This window comes from Podarcis cretensis, assembly GCF_951804945.1.
Source record: "Podarcis cretensis genome assembly, chromosome: 6".
In the NCBI taxonomy this organism is placed as follows: domain Eukaryota; kingdom Metazoa; phylum Chordata; class Lepidosauria; order Squamata; family Lacertidae; genus Podarcis; species Podarcis cretensis.
The window spans coordinates 63,151,848-63,176,844 of record NC_137175.1 but is presented as its reverse complement, the minus strand read 5'-3'; the positions used below and the strand labels follow the sequence as shown (position 1 = coordinate 63,176,844).

At 46.9% G+C, this 24,997-nt stretch overlaps 2 protein-coding genes across 2 annotated transcripts in view; both read right to left on the bottom strand.

Moving 5' to 3' along the window:
• The window catches only part of ALG6 (ALG6 alpha-1,3-glucosyltransferase), a 28,015-nt gene extending 22,168 nt beyond the window's left edge, over positions 1–5,847 (bottom strand). The window contains exons 1-2 of the mRNA XM_079982407.1: positions 5,754–5,847; positions 2,612–2,713 (exon numbers count right to left, since the gene is read on the bottom strand). Coding sequence (XP_079838533.1) covers positions 2,612–2,693 — 82 coding nt within the window. The 5' untranslated portion in view covers positions 2,694–2,713; positions 5,754–5,847. The remainder of the gene's footprint in view (positions 1–2,611; positions 2,714–5,753) is intronic.
• Positions 5,848–20,797: 14,950 nt separating this feature from the next.
• Positions 20,798–23,563, bottom strand: FOXD3 (forkhead box D3). The gene has a single exon (XM_079982225.1). The coding sequence runs from the start codon at positions 22,292–22,294 to the stop codon at positions 20,939–20,941; it is 1,356 nt and encodes a 451-aa protein (XP_079838351.1). The 5' UTR covers positions 22,295–23,563; the 3' UTR covers positions 20,798–20,938.
• Positions 23,564–24,997: the final 1,434 nt, after the last annotated feature.

The following is a 24,997-nucleotide window of genomic DNA, read 5'->3' as shown; positions in this document are numbered from 1 at the left end:
CTAAACTATTTGGTCCTTTCTTTTTAGTTTTTGCACTTTATATTTTGCCTCGGGTTGCTATTCTGGGAAATTAGGCTGCAAAAGCACATTGTAATGAGTGAGCCTTAAACAGCATGTGTGCAGTATTGAAGCCATGGGCTGCAGGCAATGAACTGCTTCCAAAGGGGACATTTTAATTCCGTACACCTTTTGCAAGGGAGGCAAAAGCTGTAAAGTATAACATTTTAAAAGTTATTACTAAGCAGATCCTCAAAGCAGCATACAGTACTGCTTTATTATAGTGAACAAGATGTGCCTTTGAAGAACAAGAGGTTCCCAAATATAAAAAGTATAAAAAGTTGCCCTAAGATCAGTCAAAGACCAGGACATTCTCCATAGCTTTTGATGCAACCCATATATAGAAGCAACTAAGACTTTGGGCAGCTTGATGACACAAACATAAATTTCTCACACACAAAAAACCAAATTTAATTCCTCATATTAATAATTCTTCACCTTTAAATTGTACTATATTATTCTTAACCATGAAAAAAATTGAACCAGTAGTGTTCAATGCCATTTGTTAGCCACATTCACTAATGCTAACTAGTTCAGCAAACCCACCTGGAGGAAAATATATGGTGAGAAAAGCAAAAGCAAAGTAAAAAAAAAGCTTGATGCATCTAAAATATAGTGGACTCAGAGCAGAAGTAACCTTCCTATATCTGGTCATCCACACCTTAAGTTGGAACTATGTTGATTTAGAATAGCTGATATCAGCCTTTCGATCTCAACTGCCATTGCACTGGGCAGCACCTGCATACATTTTGAGGGTAACCAGCAAATTGGACACATAGTTGGATTTTATGAATGAACATTTGGGGTTTTGCATCCAAGTCTTCTACAATGGTTTATGCTACTACTGTACCTATTTAGAAAACATGTAATGTGATTCATAAGCAGTTTGTATTAATACAGGTAACAAGTATAAAATGTAGATTATCTCTACCATCATTTCATCACCACTTTCACCTGATATATGTACAAAAGAATTGCCACCCTAGCCAACTGTAGGGGAGAGGGAGTATATCTGTCCATCATAGTGCCTGATCTAACAAATTACTCAACTGCAAGGAATTGTTGCTTGTCCCCAGTGAGCGTCTAACAATACATACATTAAACAAAAAGTGAGCAGGTCAGCGCTATGCATTACAATACACAAGGCATACAGTACAAGTTGCAATATACACAACTACTAACAGCTTCAACTTAACTCTCCTTTGTATGTTGAAAGTTTGTTAAAGTGTTGGCCTTTTTTGTTTTTGTTTTTTAGTTCTTAGATGTTTCCGTCAGAATAGGACAGTAGTTGTAACTTAATATTAAGACACTATTGCATCTGGAAAGTTAATTTTGTTATACCAAAAAACATAACACATTAGACATTAGACATAGCAGAATCTTAATTGCTTCCTCTTTGTTCTGTTAATTTGAACAGGTGAGGGTACAACCAGAATTAAATACCAATCTTCCCATTTTGACTTCCACATCATGGTAACTAGATTATAATAATGTGAAGGGAGACCAGAGTTGTGCTTTTGGGACCCACCTTCCCACCATCCATGTATTGTTGAGGAAAGGCTGAAGAAAGGAGCCTGTTCTTGTGTAGGCTCCCCAAGCAACATGATCAGAAGGATTCTAAGCTGCACATGTGTAAAGCAGGTTCCTAGAGTTGCAGCAAAGCAGGTGGGCCAGGAAGAACAGCTACTCTCACTTTCAATCATGTGAGAGGTCAACACCCAGACAGAGCTCAGATGTTGTTTATCACAAGAACCTAAGGTTCTAATCTTGTACTTGTTTTTCTAAATAACTACATTAGACAGCTACTGTTGTCACTACATTTGCGTGACAACAGTAATATTTTCTTCTGTTCTCTTTTGTATTTGGCTTAGATTTATAACAAGCTTAAATGATATAGATTTAATCTTCATCAAATTGAAAGTAAACATGAAGTGCTAAGATAGTTATGCGTAAGATGTGGCGGAACAGGGAATGGGAAGATAATACTACTTTATTCTAATAGTTATAGCTATGGTTGTAGTGCTGTCAGGAAATGAAGGAAATTCTTTATTGCATTTTAAATTTTATTACATGTGAAAATTCTTCAGTTTGGTTGTGTGCTTTTTGATGTGCTTTATTTATTGCTTATGACAACTTTTATGTTTTTAATTATGTAAATAGTTCTATGCAGTGCTTTTTTCTTTAAAAATGTTTAGGGGTACTCTCATTTTCCTACTCATATTGAAATGCTGCCCCTCAATGAGGCCAAACTTGGATTAACAAAATGTTTAGGGGTACGCATATCCCTACATCCCCCCAGAAAAAAGCACTGCTTCTATGTTGTAAGCCGCCTTGAGCATAGTTTTAACTATGAAAAGGCAGCATATAAATAAAATAATAATGATGAAAAAGCAATAAAATACATTTTTTTAAAAAAAGAACAAGGCTATTCAGAGTTGAGAACATGATTATTATACACCTTTCATTTTTAACTACTATATACTTATTTCCTTTTAAGAAACTTCTAACAGTAATTTCACTACAATAGTTCATATACATTCAGAATATTTACTACCTGAGTAAGAACCAAGGGACACAGTCCAACGGACAAGAAGGCCTAGTAATGCAGTAATTGTCATTAAGCTCCATTTTTCCATAGCTGCTATTCCGAAATCACCTTGAAACAAAAACAGAAACAATGATGTCACAAAATTCTGGCTTCTGCCCCTAAAGTTTATATACAGAGATAAATCCACAGGTAGGACAGTGAGCAAATGCAGCCTTTTTGATTATGCTACTATGGGAAAGGCAAATCCAGCGAAAGCCATTACTGCATCCAGCAAAATAATCTTTAGAGCAAATAATTCTCTAATGCTGCCAGGGATATCAGCAAAATCAAATCTTTAATCAGTCTCTGTTCACAAGGAGAATTTAGCTGGACGGATTAAATTGGCAAAAGTGCAGATGGGTATAGTACCAGGAGATGTCAAAGAAAATGTAACTTCAGCCAATCATAAATTTTGAAAGTGTAATCAAAGTAACCAATCCAATTCTACAAGCTAAACCACCACTATTTGGGAAAAGGCCAATAGAATAGAGCTGGACTAAAGGAATCACAGCCATGATCTAAGTTCTATGCATGTTTACTTGTATGTTCCGCTGCTGATTTACTCATGCACAGAGCAACACTTATTCTCTTGGTTTAAGCAGATAGGGAGCTATAATCCCACATGGCCAGAAAAGATTGAAAGGTCCCACAGTTTACATTTGACAATCAAACAAACAAAACTGCAAGCCTGTCCCCAGATATCCCCCTTTAGTTCTGTCTCGTGCTAGGCCTTAATGATAGTCTAGAGTAGAGCATGAATAGGGAATCTGCAGGTCTCCAGGTGTTGTTGAACTCCAATTTCCATCAACTCCAACCAGCATACTCAAGGGTCAGGATTACAGGAGTTGTAGTCGAACAACCTCTGGAGGTCCACATGTTCTTCATCTGTGCTTGATAACAAGGATAATGCCTGGTTGTCAATGGTCCATGAGTCAAGCAGTGAAGAATTAAAATGACAACATGGTACAATTCACAAACCATTGTGAAAACAAAAGCAAATCATGACCTAGAAACTCAAAGTGTTTGTTTTTCTTTTCTGAGGATCTGACAGAAGCCAGAAATTATAAATGCATAAATCATGCATATCAGGAGCTGGAAAAGCTCAACCAAAATGATAAAGGGGATGGAGTAATTCCTCTCTGAGGCAAGGTTGTAACATGTAAGCGTATTTAATTTAGAGAAAATGCAAGAAAGAAGGGAGATGTATACAATTATGCATAGTCTAGAAAAAAACATCAAGAGATCACATATATATATATCAATAATATCACATATTATTAGCACTCATGAACATCCAGTGTTACTGAATGTTAGAAGGTGCACAACAGAAAAAAAGGAAATATTTCTCTGCATGATGAAGTTAAACCATGGAATTCACTCCCCAAGAGGTAGTGATGTCTGCCAGCCTGGATTCCTTTAAAGAATTAGAAAAATTTGTGGAGAAGGCTATCAGTGGCTGACTGCCACAACAGCCATGTTCTACCTCCACCGTTGGAGGCGGTAAGCCTTTGAATAGCACTTGCTAGCAATCACAAGTGGGAAGCATGCTTTTGCACTCAGCTCAGGCTTGCTGGCTTCCCATAAACATCCGGTTGGCCACTTTGAGAACAGAATGCTGGACTAGATGGGGCACTGGTGTGATCCAGCAGGCTCTTCTTCAGGAGAGTTACAGTGCAATCCTATTCATACATACTCAGAATTCTGCTGAGCTTAACCTACACCAAAACAGAAGTCAATTATTAGACCAAAACAGTTGGAAACTTTATCCTGTATTTTCCAGCACAATGGACATTCAAGGACTAGGTTTAATTTAATCTATCTGGGGCTCCTGATGTTCAATGGCAATAGTCAATACCATGTAATTAAGCCATAGTTTAATTCAGGTTTATAAATATTTAAAACTGAAGACTCTATTTGTCAATATTATTTCCTCTTATTCCATGCTGCAATTGCAGGTGTGTATAGATCCCTGCTCCCGCCAACCTAGCAGTTCAAAAGCACGTCAAAGTGCAAGTAGATAAATAGGTACTGCTCCAGCGGGAAGGTAAACGGCATTTCCGTGTGCTGCTCTGGTTCGCCAGAAGCGGCTTAGTCATGCTGGCCACATGACCCGAAAGTGTACGCCGGCTCCCTTGGCCAATAAAGCGAGATGAGCGCCGCAACCCCAGAGTCGGCCACGACTGGACCTAATGGTCAGGGGTCCCTTTACCTTGATAGGTTTTAGCAATAAAAATAAAAATAGACAATGGAATTACTAAGCATAAATTACACACCAGACCTGCAATGTCTAATCTGTGAAATTGCCACTTGCGTGGAAATAGGGCAAACCTCTGTTGCTCTGCAGTTCTGTAGAGAAAGGGCTATCCCAAGAGGTTATTTCCCCCCCCCCACCCACCCAAAAAAAAACAGACCCAGAAGCGTTGTGGCAGGCGCTTTTTCAAAAGCTCACTTGCCTACCAAAACACTCTCCACCTCCTGCCCCCGCGCGAGGGTAGGGATGCTCAATGGCTCAGCAGAGAAAGGGAAAGAAGCTTTGCACACGCCTCCAGAACATGTTTCAATAAAACTGACTACTTCACATAACTCAGGGCCGAAACGGGTTCTGCAGCAGCCGAGGCGCAGCATCTAAGCAAATCACCTGAGAGGGCTGAGTAGAACCAGGGTCGCCCCTTTTGCTGACAGGGCCAACAAAACACAACCCCGGGAAGAGAAAGTCGTTGGAGTGACACCCTGTCCAAGGAAAAGGATGGGGGCGGTGGTTGGTGGTGGTGAAGCAACGCCTCCTTCCAGGACGAGCCTCTCCCTTCCCTCCCTCGAGTCGGGCGCAGCTCAGAAAGCCCCCCTTTCGAGTTTCCAATAGAGGGTCCCGCCCGCTTCGCTCGTCACCTGCAACCCTCCTACAACTGCCCGCCCCTCAAATCAGTTTCTGCCAGCCGGGAGACGCCGCGCTCCCGGCTCTGGCTCAGCTCAGGAGCGCGCTCCCGATGCAAAAGCCCGCCTTTTTTCTCTCCCTCGCTCAGCCCCCCCCCCCCTCCTCGCCAGTCCAACACGTGGCGTGTCCATTCCTTTCCGCGCGAGGCTCCCCTGCCTCGGACACTCTCGAACTCACCGAGACTGACAGGCGCGAAGAGGAAGTTGAATAGGCAGGCGCGCGCCCGACCTGCTTTTCATCCCCGCCTTCGTTGGTCAAGCACATGCGCAGAAAGTCCTCCTGACGCGGCAGCCGCGCGCGCGTCGTGACGTTACCGTCCCGTCCCTTCCCTTTCCCCGGATAGGAGCGTTCGGCTCAGTCGAAGTGTTGCCTCTCATTCGGAAGCGCGCCACGTCGACTGGGATGGTAGCCTAGGAACTAGGGCGATCTCTAGCAGAGCCAGGCGAGCCTTAGCCCTGCACGAGGTCGAGTTTGAACACCGTGTGGGTTTGCAATTGCAGCTCTAGGTAGTTCCTTGATAGGGCGTTTGTTACTAGAGAAGTTGCAGCGCCGTTGGCAGAGAAGAAGCAGGCTTGAATTCTGAGGGATGCTGCGCTGCCTACTTTCTAAACAAAGGCTGCCGTTTGTAGCACCACAGGCCGCAAAAGTTGCTAGGCTGCAAAATACTTTTATAGGTAGCAGAAGCGAGAGGGAGCACGCTATATCAGGCAGCCCCACTTCGTTTCTGTGCTGGGCATAAAATGTAAAGGACCCCTGCACGGCTAGTAAAGTACCTTTACCTGTGCTTGGCGTGAAGCCCTGATCTTCAACTGATTGCAACCTGGTCCAAGGTGGGTTGCAACAGGAGCACTACCACGGTGGAAATGTCTGGTAAAGGGTTAGGACATGGGTCCTCGGGTGCATGCAGGCCCTGTGCCTGAAAGGGTTCCCACTTATGGCAGCCTGCTTGGTTTTCCATGCTGGGTGGAGAGTGCTGTGTCCCTCCTCCACCATCCCAGTTCTCTTGCCTGCAGGCAATTCCTTGCCTCCTTTGGCTACCAGGTGGGTGCTTAAATACAATGCTGGAAGGACATATACAGTGGTACCTCAGGTTAAGAACTTAATTCGTTTTGGAGGTCCGTTCTTAACCAGAGGTACCACTTCAGCTAATGGGGCCTCCTGCTGCCACCGCACCACCGCCGCACGATTTCTGTTCTCATCCTGAAGCAAAGTTCTTAACCCAAGGTACTATTTCTGGGTTAGTGGAGTCTGTAACCTGAAGTGTCTGTAACCCGAGGTACCACTGTATAAAGAAGGCAGGTCCCTTCCCCAAGAAGATTGCAGTCTAGATTTTGAAAGTGCGGAGGCGATGGAAGGAAGTCTCCAGAAGAAGCAGGGTTTCAACACGCTCTCAATCCCCAGGCTTGGCTCATTAAGAGAAGTAATGGGCAAGGTTGTTGTGAGGATAAAATGGGGGTGAAGAGAACCATAGTATAAATGTGATGGATAAATGAATAAAATAATGACTGTTTCAGCCAGTGAACTTCATGGCTGAAAGGGAATCTGCATATTTGTGGTCTCCCCCCCCCCCCCATTTTGTTCTGCTGTTTTAATATTTTGCTTCTGTTTGTTTTATTTTAGCTTGGTGTTTTTTTATCCTACTCTTAACACACCCAAAGGACATTTTTTATTGTGCAGTGTACAACTATCACAAATAAATAAATAAATCCGTCCATGTTGGCTTAAAAGAAGCCCCCTCCATCCAGACACTAAACCTGCTTAGTTGCACCTAAGTTGTTATGTCATGAACCTTCAGGCTGCACCTTAGGATCAGGATATTTTATAGAATGGGAGCAGGATCTGCTTTGTAGTAGATTGGCAAGAAAAATTAAAAATCTGCCAGTGCCATGGCAGGTGTTGTACCTACCTCTCACTTACCTCTCAGCCTAAGTGTTCCTTGCCTGCAGAATATTAATTATTGATCAAATCCTTGGAAAGTTATGCAGGCCAGGTATAAAATGTTGCATTCAAGTCCCACCCTGATCTGTCATTCAGAATCAGATTTGTACTTGTACTATAATATGCAGGTTGTCCCCATGTGTTGCTCATGGAATGGGGCAGACAGTTGGTCCTGCCATCTACCACTATTTTGAACCTGGCTGTCAGTTTTTTCAAGCCCGCCCCTGTAGTAGAAAGAACTAACAGTGCAATATTAAGTACGTTTACTTAGAAGTAAATCCTATTGAATTCAGTGGGATGTACTCCCATTTTAGTGGGATTAGGGATTAGGATTGCAGAAGAGCTTTATAACTTGAGAATTTTCTCCCTAAATTTACACAATAGGCCTTGAAACTCAGAAACCAGCCTTTCCATTAGACTAGATGAAAGCATGGCAGACAGTCAATGCTGCTCACCTCTAGGAGGAAATGTGTGCTTTGCATTGTCTCTTGTTAATATCATTAAAGTAAGTATCCTAAGCAACCTCCTGCACACTTTTAGTCTAAGAGCTCCTTCTAGTATCAGGCCAGCTAAATACAGAAAAGGAGAGAAACAGAAAGATAAACTGCCATGTCTTTAACAAATTGCTTGATTGGTTTTCATTTATAAGACATTTTAAATTAATAGAATTCAAATTCCTCCTCATTGAAATCCAATTTTAATTAGTGGAATCAATGCCTGGTATTCTTATTTTGAAAATAAGTGAGCCAAATGGTGAGCTCTGAATTAGTCTGCAGCCACCAGATGGTGACTACATATTGGGGTCAAGGTGTACATATTGATGCAGATGATGTTTGCATATAAACTCTGTTAATACAGTCAAATGTTGTTGATGGATGGATGCAGAGGTGGATGCAGAATTTGTTACTCCATGGAACTGCTCAATGTCTCCCAATTGTCCATGTTCTGTGTACACATGTTCATCACACTGATCCTAGGGACTTTTATGAAGTTCGGTTTTACTAGTCCTAAAACAGTTAGCGTTATGTACTTAAAAGATACAGAGCATTGGTATTACATCCACAGGAAGTATTTTAGTCAACGAGTGTGTAATGTAGCAGGTAGGCATGAACTTAGCACGTCTCTCCAGATAGAAAGGGGAATGGCCTCACCAACCATAAAATGCACTTAACAGTCTATTTAATAGTGGCAGGGTCCTTGAAAATGCAATATCCATGCTAATCCAGCCTATGCTATATCAGAATTATTATTTTTAAAAAATAATAATAAGCCAGTAAGGTAAAGCCTCCCTCCCTCACGTTCAGTTCTGATATTTAAACAGCTTGAGTAAACTCGATTGATTCTGCAATTTGAAAATTAAAGAGGTGACACACACACATTTGATTGAGACAGGGAAAGGAGATGTAATTGAACTTAAAAGTTCAATTAAATCCCTTCTACCCCCTGAAAGGGGGCGGGGGACACACCAGAAGCAAAAGGAAACTTCTTTCAGTTAACACTGAATTAACTTCTATTCTTGTTGCAAAGGTGCCAAAATGTTACACACACACACACACACACACATTTTCTGGTTTTAAGATCTTACCACCAAGATCATTCACCCTCCCATTTAGGTGGCAGTTAGCCGCAAACCACTACTGTAGTATAGTGGTAAGAGTGTTGGACTAGGACCTGGGAGGCCTTGGGTCAGTCATGCACTCTCTCAGCCTAACCTACCTAACAGGATTGCTGTGGGAATAAGATGAGGAGAAGTATGCCATCACCTTGAGCTCCTTGGAGATAAGGTGGGATATCAATGTAGTAAAATAAAACACTGTAAAAACTTTCATACAGGTGAGGCTAGCAAGAGATTTGTTTCTCTCTCCATTATCAATGCATTTCTGTAGATGTAGAGGGGTACATCCTAAATCCACACAAGTGGTTGTTTCTTCAGAACCAAGGAGAGCAGGTGCCTGTAGCCAGGTTGTTGAGACTCAGGCTGCAGGACATGGAGGGCAGCCTGGGAGAGCCTACAGTCTTTCAGTGATGAACTCTACATGTGTGAACTCCTTCTTTCTTAGACAATGTCAGATTTTCCTATTTGAGCGACGTATATTTGGCCAAAGAGAATTTAGCAGTATATTTAAATCATACATACATAGATATCAAATACATCTCACAGATACAGTCAAAGTAGTATTTTTGTGTCCTCATAGAATAGAATCCTGTGCATGTGTACTGAGAGGCAAGTTCCATTATGTTCAATCAATCCTAACCCCAGTTAGATGGGAATAAGTCTCATTGAATTCAATGGTACTTCTTAGTAGACATGGTTAGGATTGCAGTCTTACTTCTTAGTAAGCATGTTTGAAACTGAACTCAGTGGGACCTGTTTCTAAGTAGACATAGGACTGAGCTATCAATGTGATGAGTTTATCGTAGTTTTACCTGCCCCAGCCCTTCTTGATAAAAGAGTTTGCAAATTATTTTTTTAATACATTATCAAGTCTAATTTGGAGATTCTTTTTTTATTTTAGCATGTCTTAAAATTCAGCAAAGTTAGTTGTGATAAAATCCCATCGAAAACAAATGAATGTGTGGGTCACAGGGTCAAGACCTGTCGCACCATTTCTGGACTGTTGCCTTTGAACAAACCTTTGAAGGAAGGGAGAAAAGTTGGCTGAGAAACTAAAGACACTGAGTAAGTAACTGTAGTGCCCTCCAGCGTCGCTAGACCACAGCCCCCATCAATCTTGACCATTGGCTGTACTTGATGGGAGTTGGAGTTGGAGTCCACCATTGCCTGTCAACCGGTTGGCTAACCCTGCTGATCCTTTTGGTAGCTATTCACCATCGATTGCTTTCTATGTGCCTCAACCCCTAAATTAAGCACGCATTTCATTGGGAGGAAGCCCCTTTTACACCGACGCGGTGCTTCCTTCCCAAGAAAAGCCTTAGGGGGCGCCAAGTCCTCCTTTCAGTCCGCCAGAAGGTCTAATACTGTAATAAGCTCACCTAGAGGAAGGTCAAGCTGGGGCTCTTGCAACTGAAAGTAAGGCACATATGAGCGCTGCTTTAAAAAGCCACCACCATCACCCGTTTGGATTTCCAATTTCATTCTTTTGCACCCCTCAGCCCATAGACAACTCCTTTCTAATTCATGGAAGAATTAAAAATGCTACCGATTTCTCTTCTCCCCGCAGCTCAGAAAAGATCTTGGTGTTTTTTTCTGGCTTTCTGGTTTCTTACGGATCGTTTCATCCAAGGTCTTCATCATTGCCCTGGGCGGCAGGCCAGGGAAAGGAACGGGTCCACAGAACCGTCCAGCTCGCCAAGGGTTAACGTGAGGGTATTGATTCATAGACTTGTACAGCCTGGAAGGGGGCACAAGGGTCATCTTGTCGAACCCCCTGCCCCGCAGGAATCTTTTGCGCAAGGTGGGACTCGAACCCATGACTCTGAGATTAAGAATCTCATGCATACCCAGCCTTCCCACCTCCTCCCGGATCAGACTGGACCCGTCCAGCGTCCTTCCGCGCGTCCTTAACGCCTTTCCCAACCACTGATCTCAGCAGAGCTGTCAAAGTCACGGCAGAAGCGTCACGGAAAGAGGCTCTCGACGGCCGGCGAGCCTTGGCTAGCGGAGCTCTCCAGGCAGCCCTCCTCTCCTGCTGCGGGCGCTGGAACCAAGCGCCGTCGCAGCTTTGCAGCCTGGGACGGAGCAAATCACGGCCAGCTCCCAGAAGGAGCTGCTCTCTGCCTTTGATAAGGGGATGTGCAGCGGCAGGGTTTCCCTGCTGTTAAATGAGAATGAATTAGGGGCAGGGAAGGCTAGGGGAAGTCCCTCTCCTCCGCGTTTCCTGCCACCTCTCTGACTTGCAGCGCAGTCCTACTCGGAAGCAAGGCCCACTGCGTTTCATGGGGCCTCGCTCCCAGGAAGAAACGTGGAGTAGGATTGCGGCTGCAGTCGACGCATCAAGGCGAAGGGTTCCAGACTGCAACCCCTGCTACACTCGCTTCTTAGGGAGCGAGGTCAGTTGAACTCGGTGGGTCTCTATCCTAGGCGTGCATAGGATTGCGAGCTTACTGCATTCATATCCCAACTTTTCTCCAGGGCGCTCAAAGTGGAGCACGGGAAAACTTTCTGACAGTAAGAATGGAACAATCTCCCTCGGGAGGTTGTGGACTGCTTCCTTGGAGGTTTTTAAGCAGAGGCTGGATGGTTATCTGTTGAATGGTCATCTGAATGCCTTACCTGAGATTCCTGCATTGCAAGGGGTTGGGGTCCCTTCCAACTCTACAATTCTATGATTTTATGATTCTTTGGTTCCCCAGCCCCTCTTCTCATTTAATCCCCACACAGCAACCCTGTGAGGTAGAGGCAGCAACTGGCACCCAATGAGCTTCATGGCTGTGCAGGGATTCAAACCCTGGTCTCCCAGGTGCTAGTCTGTGATGTTCTAACCACTTTCCCACCATGGCTCACTTCGTTAGTCATCAACCAATTAATTGAGGGAAGGGGACCCCAATGCAGTGGATAGAGCATAAACTTTCCAAACAGGTTTAATATCTGGTAAGGTAAAGGTAAAGGACCCCTGACAGTTAAGTCCAGTCGTGAACGACTCTGGGGTTGCGGCGCTCATCTTGCTTTAGTGGCCAAGGGAGCCGACGTTTGTCCACAGACAGTTTTTTTGGGTCATGTGACCAGCATGACTAGGCTGCTTCTGGCAAAACCAGAGCAGCACACAGAAAACCGTTTGCCTTCCCGCCGGAGCGGTACCTATTTATCTACTTGCACTTTGACGTGCTTTCAAACTGCTAGGGTGGCAGGAGCAGGGACCGAGCAACGGGAGCTCACCCTGTCGCGGGGATTCGAACCGCCGACCTTCTGATCAACAAGCCCAACAGGCTCTGTGGTTTAGACCACAGCGCCACCCACATCCCTTTAATACCTGGTACTTCCAGTTAAAAGGATCAGGAAGGGAAAGGCCACTTGCCTGCCAGTCAGAGTTGACCAGGTTTCCACCAACTTGGGGCACTCCATCTGTTTTGGACCATAATTCCCATCACCTGAGCTGGGTGGAAGGGAGTTGTACTTCAGAGCCAGAGTGTGAATGTTGGGCTAGATAGCAAATAGTCTGACCTGGTTGGATAGCTCAGTTGTTTAGAGCGTGGTACTCATAATGCCAGGGTTGCAGGTTCAATCCTTGTATGGGACAGCTGCATATTCCTGCATTTCAGGGGGGTTGGACTAGGCAATCCTCATTCTATAATATAAGGCAGCTTTCAATGTAATCAATAGAGGGAAACATTTGCACATGAAGAAAAACAATAGTTCTGAAGGGGGGGAGCACATTCCATGTATATCACCTCGTGGTTTGTGGCTGATACAGCTGACCATGCTGATACTGGGGGGAAAGTGTGCAAAAGTGTGCCCTAAGTAAAAGAGGTTGGCGTAGCTCAGGCACCCAAGGATCAATGGGGCTTTGGATCAAGGGGACCCAAAATTATTGCTGCCCCACCCTTGAAAGCTCAGTTGGGAGTCTCTGTGCCCTACCCCCTGCAGGAGCTTACCACCTATCATGGACTTCTACAATGGAAAGCAAACGGGTGTGGATAAGGTTGGAATGCAGTCTTCCATTCAAGCCCTTGCTGCACCCACACCTCCAAAGCTGCAGCTAAACAACCATAGTTCAAAGCACTATGATACCCTTTACTTCAGTAGTGGCTAAAACTGTCCTGTAAGGATGGCGAGTATTATTATTCCCCTTGTTGGAGAAGTCAGTTGTGAAGTCAAACACATATGAAATCCAATGGGAGGAGAGAGGCAAGGGGAGTTGGAATGGAAAAGCAGTGGGTGGGAATGGGGTTAAGCACTCCTCTGCTGATTCTCTGCTCCAACCCCACCTCCCTTTCATTCACAAACAGGGCTATCAGGCTCTTAAGCATGTTCTTAGGTCCTAAAGTAGGGGTAATAAACTATTTTTGACCCAAGTGCTGCATTTACCCCGGTCCACCCACCCGCCACCTGCCATGTGTGGATGTGGCTAAAAATGGGTGGTCACTCCACATACGCATGTGCACACAGGCAGATAACCCCCCCCACACACACACACAAACGCAGCTGATCCACTTCCATTCATCAAATGATTAATCTGAGGAGGGTGGCGATTTGTATCCCCATTAGGACACTTGGCTCAGCCTATCCCAAGGATTTACCTACCTTAATATTCTGTAGTGGGTTTTTTTTTGCTGCAGCCGCTCAAATTGGTTGAGTATTGGGGCTTGCAATATTGCAGGTGCACATATAAATATATTTTTGAACATATTTAGCATAGGAGATAACTGCTTTAAACTGAATGCTTCTCTAAGCCTCTTGATAATTTCGCCTTCCCTTTCTGTACCTTTTCCAGCACTGCAGTCGCCTTCTGTACAAAGTGTTCCAGATGTGGATGTGCCATCAATTTGCACAAGAGAATATCAGCAGCGAGTTTTATTTTCCCTAAAGATCCCTTGCATGGACTTTGCCTTTTTCATAAGTACTTTTTCATAGAGCCATGACCCAAATTGTTTCTTTCCTGATTAGTTCATAGCTAGTTCAAACACTATCAATGTATATATGTGAAATTCATGAGGGTTTTTTGCCCCAGTATGATCCACTTATACCCAGCTTAAGTTGGCAATTCACCCAGTTTGGGGAAGATCCTTTTGCAGCCTTTCCTACCCCTTTTGGTTTTTCAGACATTCAGGTATAAAATCCCTCCACCTGCAGCCTAAAGTGGTACAATCCAGGAAAGGTTTTTTCACTCGATTATGCAGATCGTATAGGCCAGGCTTTTAATATCTGGCAATACAAGCAAAAGATGTAACTTAACAGAGTGGGAAGAGGCTGGCTGTTGCTGTGGTAGACAGCATGTGCTCTGCATGAACAATAAGGTCTGAGGTTCAGCCCTGGCATCTCCAGGCACGGCTGAGAAAGGCCCCTTCCTGCCTTCCCAGAAGGCTGAGCTAGATCGACCAGCAGAGCCAGTGTAGTGTAATGGTTAGAGTGCTGGACTAGGACATGGGAAACCAGGGTTCAAATCCCTGCTCAGCCATGAAGTTCAATGGGTGATCTTGGGCTGGTCACCATCTCCTAGCCTAACCTACCTCACAGGGTGGTTGTGAGGATGAAATGGGAGGGGGGAACCATGTCACACCCCCTTGAGTTCTTTGGAAGAAAAAGGTGGTATATAAATATAATAAACAAAAATAAATAAAATAGCCTGACTCAATATGAGGCTGCATATTGAGAAGACTGCACAGAAAAGTTGAGAGAGGTGGCTAAATGCGCCTTCCTTCTATGAATAGTGTGTTTCATTACAATTAATGTTGGTTTTTTTAACGGAATAGCTGCATAAATCTGAGAATAATAAAGCCACCCCCTGTCCCAATTATTATTAGCAATAATTATTATTAGTATTGATTCCCCCCCAACATGCATACACACACAACTCTATTAGTCTCTATATACAAGTTCCTCCACACACCAGCTGCCCCCCGGGGATTGACCCTAGAGATGTAGGGCAGCAATGACATTTTGCTTTCCATATACAGTACATACTAAGAGCTGAGGTTCTTGGGTGGCATGGACTCTATGAAAAATGCCATAGCTTTCCCCATCAATTTGTCCCAAAGTTTGTACAGGTGGGGCAGCAGTAGCCTCTTTCCAAAAATTACAAGCCCTCCAAAGAAGCCTCATCCTAATGTCTCTTTACTTCAGTTGCTGAGCCACCAGGTAAGGTCTTTCAGCTTCAGCGCAGGAGAATCCATAAGGGAGAAATGACTAAGACACAATCCATCACCAATTGTTGGCCCAGCCAAACCTCCCCCCCCCCCATTCGCTATAATGTACAAAACCCTAAATGGCTTGGGAACAGGCTACCTGAAGCATTCCCTTCTCCTGATGAAATCTCCCGACTTTTCGACAGGTAAACTCCATATTATTTAAACAGATGTTTTGCCAGTGAAGTGATGTGTTTTTCTTCAATGCTCTATGGTTAATCTGCATCCTTGCTATAATTGTTTTATTTAACTGTGTCTGCCTTTCCTGTGAGAGTTATTGGGATGTTGCTGACTTATTACCTGTTTGGATTTTATTGTTAGCAAGATGATTCTTAATGGAAAAGGGGGATATACGTAACAAAATAATAATAATAATAATAAACAACTAAAAGGGTAGTGTTCAACTAAGTCTTACTCAGAGCAATCCCATTAAAATTAATGAACCTGCCTAAGTTAGGTCCATAAATTTCAATTGGTCTGATCTGAGTAAGACTTAGTTGAACACCACCCATTATCTTGTTACTTTGAAAATGCTCCAGAGGACAGAGTGTCATGTCTGGTTAAAACAGGCGTTTGTTTTAGTTGAACAGTTGGGTGTCTGGAGGATGGCAGAGAAGAGAAAATGGAAGAACAAGAAAATGAAAAATTCTGGTATTCTGATCATTTGGATCGTGGCATGGGCGTAGCCAGGATTTTTGTTAGGGGGGCTGGCCTTTTCTTAGGGGGCTGGTGGCGCTGCTGGAATTGGGGAAGAATTTGCCTTCTCTTTTGCCGCCATAGTTCTGGGCAGGAAGGAACGGGCAAATCCTGGGAATGGGGTCCGAATCGTGACCAAGATACTACTGTCTCTATCGCCCCCTACACCCGCGTTTACTATACTGCAGCAACCAACGAAAAGAGCCGAATTGGGTTGTTTTTGTTGTAACTACTACTCTTTCACAGCACTTTTTTTTTGGGGGGGGGAGGGTGCATCGTGATGCATCTACTCACCTAACATTCCTTCCCCAATTCAAACCAGATGAAACACAAACACCCAGGGACTGTGTCTATTCTGAAAAATATGACGTCCTTATTGACATTGACTGACGCTTCAGAAGGGTCAGAAGGCAAACGGGCAAATATTCTGCGAAATCAATGCCTAGCATTCGAGATCTATTATCTGTTCCCCAGAATTCCCCTCCCGCCTTTCTCTCGCCTGCCTATATATCCGAGCATCTGCCCCACTATATCCGCCTCCTCCCGTGTCTTGCACATCTCCCCAGTTAAGCCGCGTAAGGATGACCGTCTTTGAATGATCACAACGATAGTCATCTTCTCGTGGCTTTCCCTGGGATTCTCCCCTAGTTTAGCCCCTAAAATGAAAAGTTCTCTTCCTCCTCTTGCCATGATATGACGACGCCCCAACCCAAGATTCAAGGATAAAATGAGGCATGTCTCTTTCTGTCCCAGTTTTCATTCAATGGGCCTGGAGGCTGGAAGGCAACGATCCAAGAGAGCGGGAGAACTCTGAGCACGGCAAAAGCCCCCTAGAGGCGTCACTCTGCCACTACAAGGCTGTCATCCTTCCAGAGTCCAGCTTCACCTGCCTGCCTCTTCTTCGGACTTTTTCTCCCCGGATTCCTGGCGTTGACATCAATGGCCGCCCTCTTCCCTTCCTTCCATCTCTCTCTCTCTCTCTCTCTCTCTCTCTCTCTCTCACACACACACACACCCACACACCCACACACCCACCCACACCCACCCACACCCACACACACCCACACACCCCACCGCTCCTTATGCCCAACACTAATAATTGCAAATGCGCTTTCCTGTGGCTTTCAGCACAGGCACCAGCCATTGGGGGGTTTTAGGTTTGCGAATGCAAATGCCTAGCTCTTAACGATTCCCAGCAGCTTGGACACAACCTAACTCCGTGGAGAAGGATTCAGTTTAAGTCAAAGGATCCACCTCTGAGCTGGTCAGAGAGCGGGGATCCCCTTAAGAAGGAGAAGCGCCTCGATCTGGATCCCCGATCCTTCCTGCTCGGATCAAGGAGGTGCTCTGATACACGCAGAAGGAGAAAAACAGAGAGAATACTATAATTCCTGTTGAAACTGGAAATTCCCCTAACTCTACACCTTGGTGCCTGGTACCCAAGCAGCAATGTCCTTCCAGATTATCATGCCCTATATATTCTCTTGCACGCTACGAGACAAAAAAAAAAAAAAAGTCCAAGCAGAAAAGAGAAAAGTCTCGATGTTTTTCTCTCCCCCCCCTTTCCTTTCTGTCAAGCGGAGCCAATTGGGCAGAAAGTTGACGGCTCTCTTTCCCTTGCCCTCCCTCCTTCTCTTCTACCTCTAGATGATGCCCGGGGACGCCTTTGGGTGTATTGCGTGGACCTTATTCTACTTTAAACCAAAAGGCTTCTGGTGACCCTCAACACACACACACACACACGCACGCACGCACACACACTCCCTGCCCTCCGCAAGGGCCGCGAGGTATTGGAGCTATGCGCGGAAATATGAAGGGAGTAATTTTATAAGTAACAAAGGATCAGGGCTGGAATGAGCCCTCTGTTATCCAATGTCATGGCGAAGGCCTGGCTCAGCAGCAACGGCGAGCCGGCCCGTGAATTCAAGAAGAGCCCCCTTCCTCTTTTCCCAGGGGTATCAGCTAAATATAGACCGGGGTTTTGCACAACCCACGGACCATTTGCTGTTTGTGTAAAAACCGATTAGCCAGACACAACTGTGAAACAACTTGTGACTTTTATAGCGGCAGCAGGAGGAGAGGCAGCAGCGCACCGAGCAAGTTAAATCCGTTTCTCTGGCCTTGGAAGAAAAAATAAATAAAAAGAAAAGCGAGAGAGAGAGACAAGCAGAGAGATTTTTTAAAAGGGAAAAAAGAGAGAGAGAGAGAGAGAGAAAGAGAGAGAGAGAGAGAGAGAGAGAGAGAGAGAGAGAGAGAGATATTTTGGTAAGGGGGGGCAGAAGGGAACGAAAATGGGAGGCCACGGCGGCCCCACGGGGGGACACACACACACACACACACACACACACACACACCCGGTGCTTCCATGTAGGGACCTGCTTGAAAAAGCGGCTGATACCTAATCGCCCGCTTGGATGAGCTGCTTGTTTGCCTCGGAGTGTCAAATGATTAGCAGGTCCTTATTTATAAAGTTCAAGCACTCGCTCTCCGCCTCCTCCCGCCGCCCCCCCGTCACCAGGCAGCTTACTTTATTTTCGTCCACATATCCCGAGGTCTAAATGTTTACTTAGGGTGGAATAATATTTATGGTTTATCTGGAAAACAAATTGTGCACCAGGCAAGGACAGCGGCCCTCCTTAAAGGCGCATCCAGGCGAGTATCCGGCCTCTTGCCTGCGCTAAAGGAAACTGAGCAAGGCCCGTTCCTGACCAGGGACAGAGCAGAACGAAATCCTTGCCTTCCCTCAACTGACAAAGCGCATGTTTTGTTCCAAAGAGAGAGGGGTCATTTGCACTTCCACTGCCATGTATATATATATATATATAATACATAGATAGATAGAGATATCAGATATATACCCGCGCGCGCGCCATACCCATATTTCCTACCCTTTGAAGCTTTCGGTTGTCTCCTTTCTTTCAGAATGCAAACAAATTCGCTCCAAAATGGTTATATCACGCCATAGGGTGGGATCTACATTCTCAGAAAGTCAAGGAGAAAGGCGCCCATTGAGTCAAATGGCTCCCCTCTCCACCTCCTCGCCAGGCCCTTCCGTGACTTAAAATATGATCCCAAATATCCCCATTTCTCTAGCCACAGATCTCTATCTACAAGGCTACTGATATATAGGAATAGCTATAGAGACGTCTTTACCCGATCGGACATAGCAAAAAGGCACGATTTCCTGCTTCAAGACATTTTTTTTTTTCGTCGATGATCGGTTTGTAACGCACACCTTCTTTTTTCCATGGCGCCGCAACCTCACCGCGTAGCTGCTTGTTAAAAGAGGAGCTTTCATTCACAAAGGTGAGTGCCCTTTGATGCCAGATTCTGGGTTGTGTCCTACACCTTTGTTTCTATTTCAGGAAGGGGAAAAAAAAATCAAAAACCGTTCCAAGCCTTCAGTTCGAAAACCTGGAGTTAAACCCCAGTATTCCCAGACATCGCACAAAGCGACCCACACCTTCAGAGTCGAGCAGGTGAGAAGCCTGGCGCCTTTTCCTCTGCTGTAAAAGCGGGAGGAAATGCATTATTTGGGTAAGAAAAAGGAAACTTGGCGGAGAATTAAAGTTATCCGGTTATTGGATGAGAATGGAAAACTTAATTTATTTTTTGTTAATGCTGATTCCGCATTTAATTCGATTTCCTCTCCTATAGCTTTGTGGGGGGAGGGGGGTGTTGTCCTTTTACCACCACCACGGAGAAACAATTTGGCCTCAGCGAACAACCCTGGTCCAGCTTGCTTTATTAACGAAGGCATTTTCAGTAACCTGAGACCTTAAAATCTGTAAATAAGATCCTTTGCGAAATTAAAACTCGCGCTGCGTAATTTTGCAGGTATTTAAATGGGAAGTTGTCTTTATATGTTTTCCATCATCATCATCATCATCATCATCATCATCATCATTATTTAAAAAAATGTTAAGGGCGATATTTTTCGTGGAATCTGTGATAGCTACCCTTTGCCTATTCCGTTTTAAGGCATCGGAATGCCCACCTTTGCGGGGAAGCGAATCCCAGCGATTTAAACTGAATCTTCTCCCACCTGAGGGCCTCGACTTCCTACCTGAAGCCGCGAAATTGTTTTTCCACGGCATCCCCTCTGCCTCGAGTGATTTCACACGCTCCCATCAGTAGGAAGTCAACAACCAAAAGCACCGTTTTAAAAATTTATTTACAAAGCTGTGTACAACACGAAGGGATAACATTTAGAATACATATATTCATTCATATATAAACAGACTTCTATAATAGAACGATAGGGGAATTCCCCTATTTCATTTTTTGCTCGATTTCTTTTTGTTCTTTTCTTTTTCTCCCATCCAAAATCAAAATGCCTCCCCTCATTATTCAGGTGCGTGTTCGGGCTTATTTTTCCCCTGCCGACCGAGGAAACGACCGAGGAGAATAAGAACCTTCAACAAAAGTGAAAGTTCGGGGCTCCCAATCCCTTGCTTGCGCGTGTGTGTTTCCTTTATTTCCCCCCCAAATGTGGCTCATTTTAAAAAAATAAAAACCGCAAAAGGGAAGACAGTCTTTTGCCTCCCACTTTCGCCCGAATACAAATATGTACAAATACTTTGCCGTGGGGTTTTTGAGCGTTAGGCTTTTTTTTTTTTTTACCTGCACAGACAGACACAGCATTCCTTTTTGTACGTGTGAGCAGGAGCGCGAGAGTTTTTAAGCTCTGGAGAAGCGTCCGTGCAACGGTTCGGCCTCCAAGAGGGCGCCGTCCAGGAACCAGCGACTGGAGTCCCAAGAAGTCCGTGGACTTTGCCGCGTTCGGTTCTTCTTCGGAGTCTCTGCTCTCTCCGGAGACGTCGGGTAGAAAATCTTTAGACCGTTTCTTATTATAAAAAACCCCAAGAGCCGCCCTAAGAGCAGGAGCGCGAGAGGGGAAGCATCCCGCGGGGCCCCCGTCGAGCCTACTGCGCCGGCCACTTGGCCTGCACAGGCGCGGCAGAGGCGGCGGGCTGCAAGAACTGTCCCGAGATAATGTTCGTGGGCACGCTGAGGATGGGCGCGATGGCCGCCGTGCTCCGCGCCAGCGAGAGCGGCTGGTGCGCCAGGAGGCCCGACTGGACGGTGACCGGCGGCCGCAGGAAAGTCTGCGCGCTGGCGGCCGACGACGTAGCGGCCGGCCCGCCGACGCAGCCGATGATGTTCTCGATGCTGAACGACGGCCGACTGCTGGGCTCGGCTTTCACCCCCGACGAGGCGGCTGCTGCTGCGGCGGCGGCTGCAGCGGCTGCGGCGGCGGCTGCGGATCCGGCGGCGCTGAGTCCGCTGAGCTGGATCTGCAGGCTGGGGCTGAGCTGGGAGTTGAAGGCTTTCCGGCTGAGCTCGCTGGACGGCAGCAGCGGCACGGCGGGAGGCAGCATGGGCCCGACGGGGGGGATGTAGGGGTACTGGAGGGCGGCGGCCGGGTGCGGGTAGGCGCCGTGGGGCAGGCCGTAGGCTCTGCCGTAGGGCCCGGCGGCGGCGGCCGAGGCGGCGGCGGCGGCCAGGCTGTAGGCGCCGAAGCTGTGCATCATGAGCGCCGTCTGTTCGCGCAGCTGCTCCTGCTGGTGGCGCTTGAAGCGCTTCCTCCGGCGCAGGAAGGAGCCGTTGTCGAACATGTCCTCGGACTGCGGGTCCAGCGTCCAGTAGTTGCCCTTGCCCGGGTTGCCCGGCTCGCGGGGGATCTTGACGAAGCAGTCGTTGAGCGACAGGTTGTGTCGGATGGAGTTCTGCCAGGCGGGGAACTTCTCCCGGTAGTAGGGGAAGCGGTTGCTGATGAACTCGCAGATGCCGCTCAGCGTCAGCTTCTTCTGCGGGCTCTGCAGGATGGCCATGGTGATGAGGGCGATGTACGAGTACGGAGGCTTCACTAAGCTGCTCTTGGGCTTGCCGCCGCTGGAGGCAGCAGCAGCGGCCGCGGCGGCCCCCGACGACACTCCCCCCGACGGCGCTCCCTCCTCGCCGGCCAGCTTCTCCTCGACGGGGCTGCCGCCGTTGCTGCTGCCGCTGGTGGTCGTCGTCTCCGCTGCTTCTTTGGCCAGCAGCAGCTCTGCAGCGGCCGCCTCGTCGAGGGCCAGCTGGACTGGCAAGCCCGACGACGCGGCCAGTGCGCTGGGGCTGAAGCCGGCCTCGCCGTCGCTGGCCCCTCCGCCGCCGCCGCCGCAGCCTCTCTCCTCCAGGCCGTCGTCTCCCTCGCCCACCACGTCGATGTCCACATCTTCGGCCGTCAGCACCGCCTGGCCGGACATGTCGCTGGAGCTCAGGCTGCCGGACAGGGTCATCACCGCTGGCGGGAGGGTGGCGGGAGACGGAGAGCGGGGATTAATAATAATAATATCGCGGGTAATACTACTACTAATCTTTTTTTAAAAAAAGCAAAACAAAACGAAGAAGGGTGGGGGCCAGCCAGGCGCCCGGGAGCCAATCCAGTCCCCCTCCTTCGAAGATCCGTCTCCAACAGGTAGCGGAGCTGGCAGAGGAAGAGGCTCCCCCCTCCCTCCTGCTCCTCCCCCCTCCTTCTTCCTCCTCCTCTTCTTCCTCCTCCTCTAGCTGCCGGCCTCGGCGCCTTCTTCTCCCCGGGCAGGCATCTGGGAACAGCTCCAAGTCCTCTCGGAGCGATCTCTCAGCCGGGTCTCCCTCTTTCTCTCCGATCAAGGATCAGGATAGCGCTGGTAGCGGCGTCGGCGACGGCGAGGGACTCCCCCGCCAGCCCCTCCGTAAAGGACAGCGACGGCAGCAGCGACGGGGCGGCGGCGAGGAAGAGGAGGAGGCGAGGAGGGTGGGGAGGGGGGGCGTCGGGTGGGAGGGGGAGGAGGAAGGCGGCTGAAGCTGCTCTCCGCTCCAACTCCTCGCCTGGCTCCTCTTCCGGGCTGGGATCACTTCAGGGGTTCTTCCTCGTCGGGGAATCGTCTCCGCAGGCGGCGGGAGAGCGCGCATCGGAGCGCCCGGGCGGCGAGGCTGTCCCCGGCCGAAGGGATCGCGCGATCTGCTGCTGCTGCTGCTGCTCGCAAGTCATCGGAAGTGCCGCCGGCGCTGCAGGTTAGATCCCTGTCCAGCCGCTCTCCCCATCGCGGGGCTGGGAAGCTCCAGACGCGGCTCCAGGCTTTGACTATAACCCCCCTACTTCTCAATAGACACCTCCTTTCCTCTCCTCTTTTTAGGATCTTTCTCCCTCTCTCTTTCCTGCCCTCTCCCTCCTTCTTTTCTTGCCCCCTCCCTCTAAAGGTTTAGGCTGGTGGTGTTGCGGGGGGGGGGGAGGTGGTGTCTTTGCAGCCAAGAGAGAGAGAGAGAGGGAAGGAAGGAAGGAAGGAAGGAAGGAAGGAGGGCGGGGGAAGCGACGGGCGTGAGGAGGAACTCGTTGGCCACTTTGAAAGTCCCTTTTGAAAAAGGCTCGCCTGATAGATTACTTTCCCCGTGCAAGATATACTAGGAGGCGGGGCCACGTGGTTCCCTGACGTCAGCGCAGCCCCGCTGGCAAGCCAGGCAAAACTCAAGTTGTTGCGCGGAATTGTCAACAAAGGGACAACAGCGGCTCTCGCGCCCTCTTGATCAGTGCAGCCCCTTCAGGGAGGCTCTGGGGGTGGCGGGGTGAGGAGAGAGAGAGAGAGAAAGAAAGAAAGAAAGAGAGAGAGAGAGAGAGAGAGAGAGAGAGAGAGAGAGAGAGAGAAAGCACCTTTGCCACGTGAAAAACACACAGAGACCCTCACAAGCCCCCTCTTCACTCTGCCTTCATTTTAACAATCTCGTCCGGCAACTTTCTTCTGTTGGGAACGAAAGGAGCGCTAAAATTATTCCATCTACGCATCTGTCAATAGAATAAAAAATCAAAAGGCTGAAATTTTGCGAAAGGCGGAGGAGTTGCTCTTTTTAAAAAGTCCATGCTTTTTCTGACAAAGTAAATAAGATAATATAAAATAAAAGGAGGGGGAGGAGTCTCCAGCTGTGCTAAACGGGCCGGGATCAAATTCTGAAGGGATCATCGCCAGGACCAAGGACCAGCCACTGGTTTATTAATTTATTTTAAGTTATTTTGAGAACACGCGCGCGCGCGCGCGCACACACACACACACACACCAACAGCCACCACCAGAACTACTTTTGGTCTGTGAAAATCACACTCCACCATTGTTTTTGTTTTTCCTTCCCTTCCTCCCCCAGCTTCCCAAACAACGGCAGCATCTGCTGGGAGCCGAAGATAAGAAAATAGCTATTGATTAATCTATTAGGTCAGTTGCAGAGAAGGAATAAAACAAAAAAAGACGTACAGTAAAATAAAAACAACAACAAACAGAGAAACAAAAACAAAAACCCGCACCACGAAAGAAAAATCTTTAGCTGGTGTCTTTGTTGTGACAGGTATTATTTTGCGAGGTGCTAACGAAGTAGAAAGGATGGCACTTTAGCATATGCAAAAGTAGGAAATGGGGTAGGCGGGGGGGGGAAGCTGTGTGCGAATGAAAAAGCTCCAATCAGCTCCGATCTAGGTGGTGTTTCTCCGAAGGAAGCAGAGAAGCTGGGGGGGGGGGAGAGAGGAGGGAGTCGTCAAAGTTTGTTGCAAATTCCTATTTCCTTTTCTTGTGTCAGCGATGTCAATGGAGAGCAATAACTTCGGGTTTAGGTAGGAAACAGCCCGCTCCGTGGGTGGCTTTGTTTTGTGTTTGTTCATCCTGTGTATTGTTGCAATAATCACCTGTGATTTGGGAGGCGATGTGGATAACAAACACCAACAACCGTCACAAAAAAGGGGAATTGGATGATGGGGGAAAGGACAGCCTTCAAACAGTTCCAAATAAACCAGAAGGCGATATACAGACACAAATTTAATTTAGATACATAGAGATAGATAGATGATAGATAGATAGATAGCACCTTAAAGACCAGCTAAGTTAGTTCTTGGTATGAGCTTTCGTGTGCATGCACACTTCTTCAGATACTTTTGTTTTGACTATAGCTATATAGTTATAGCTATATACATATTGTATATG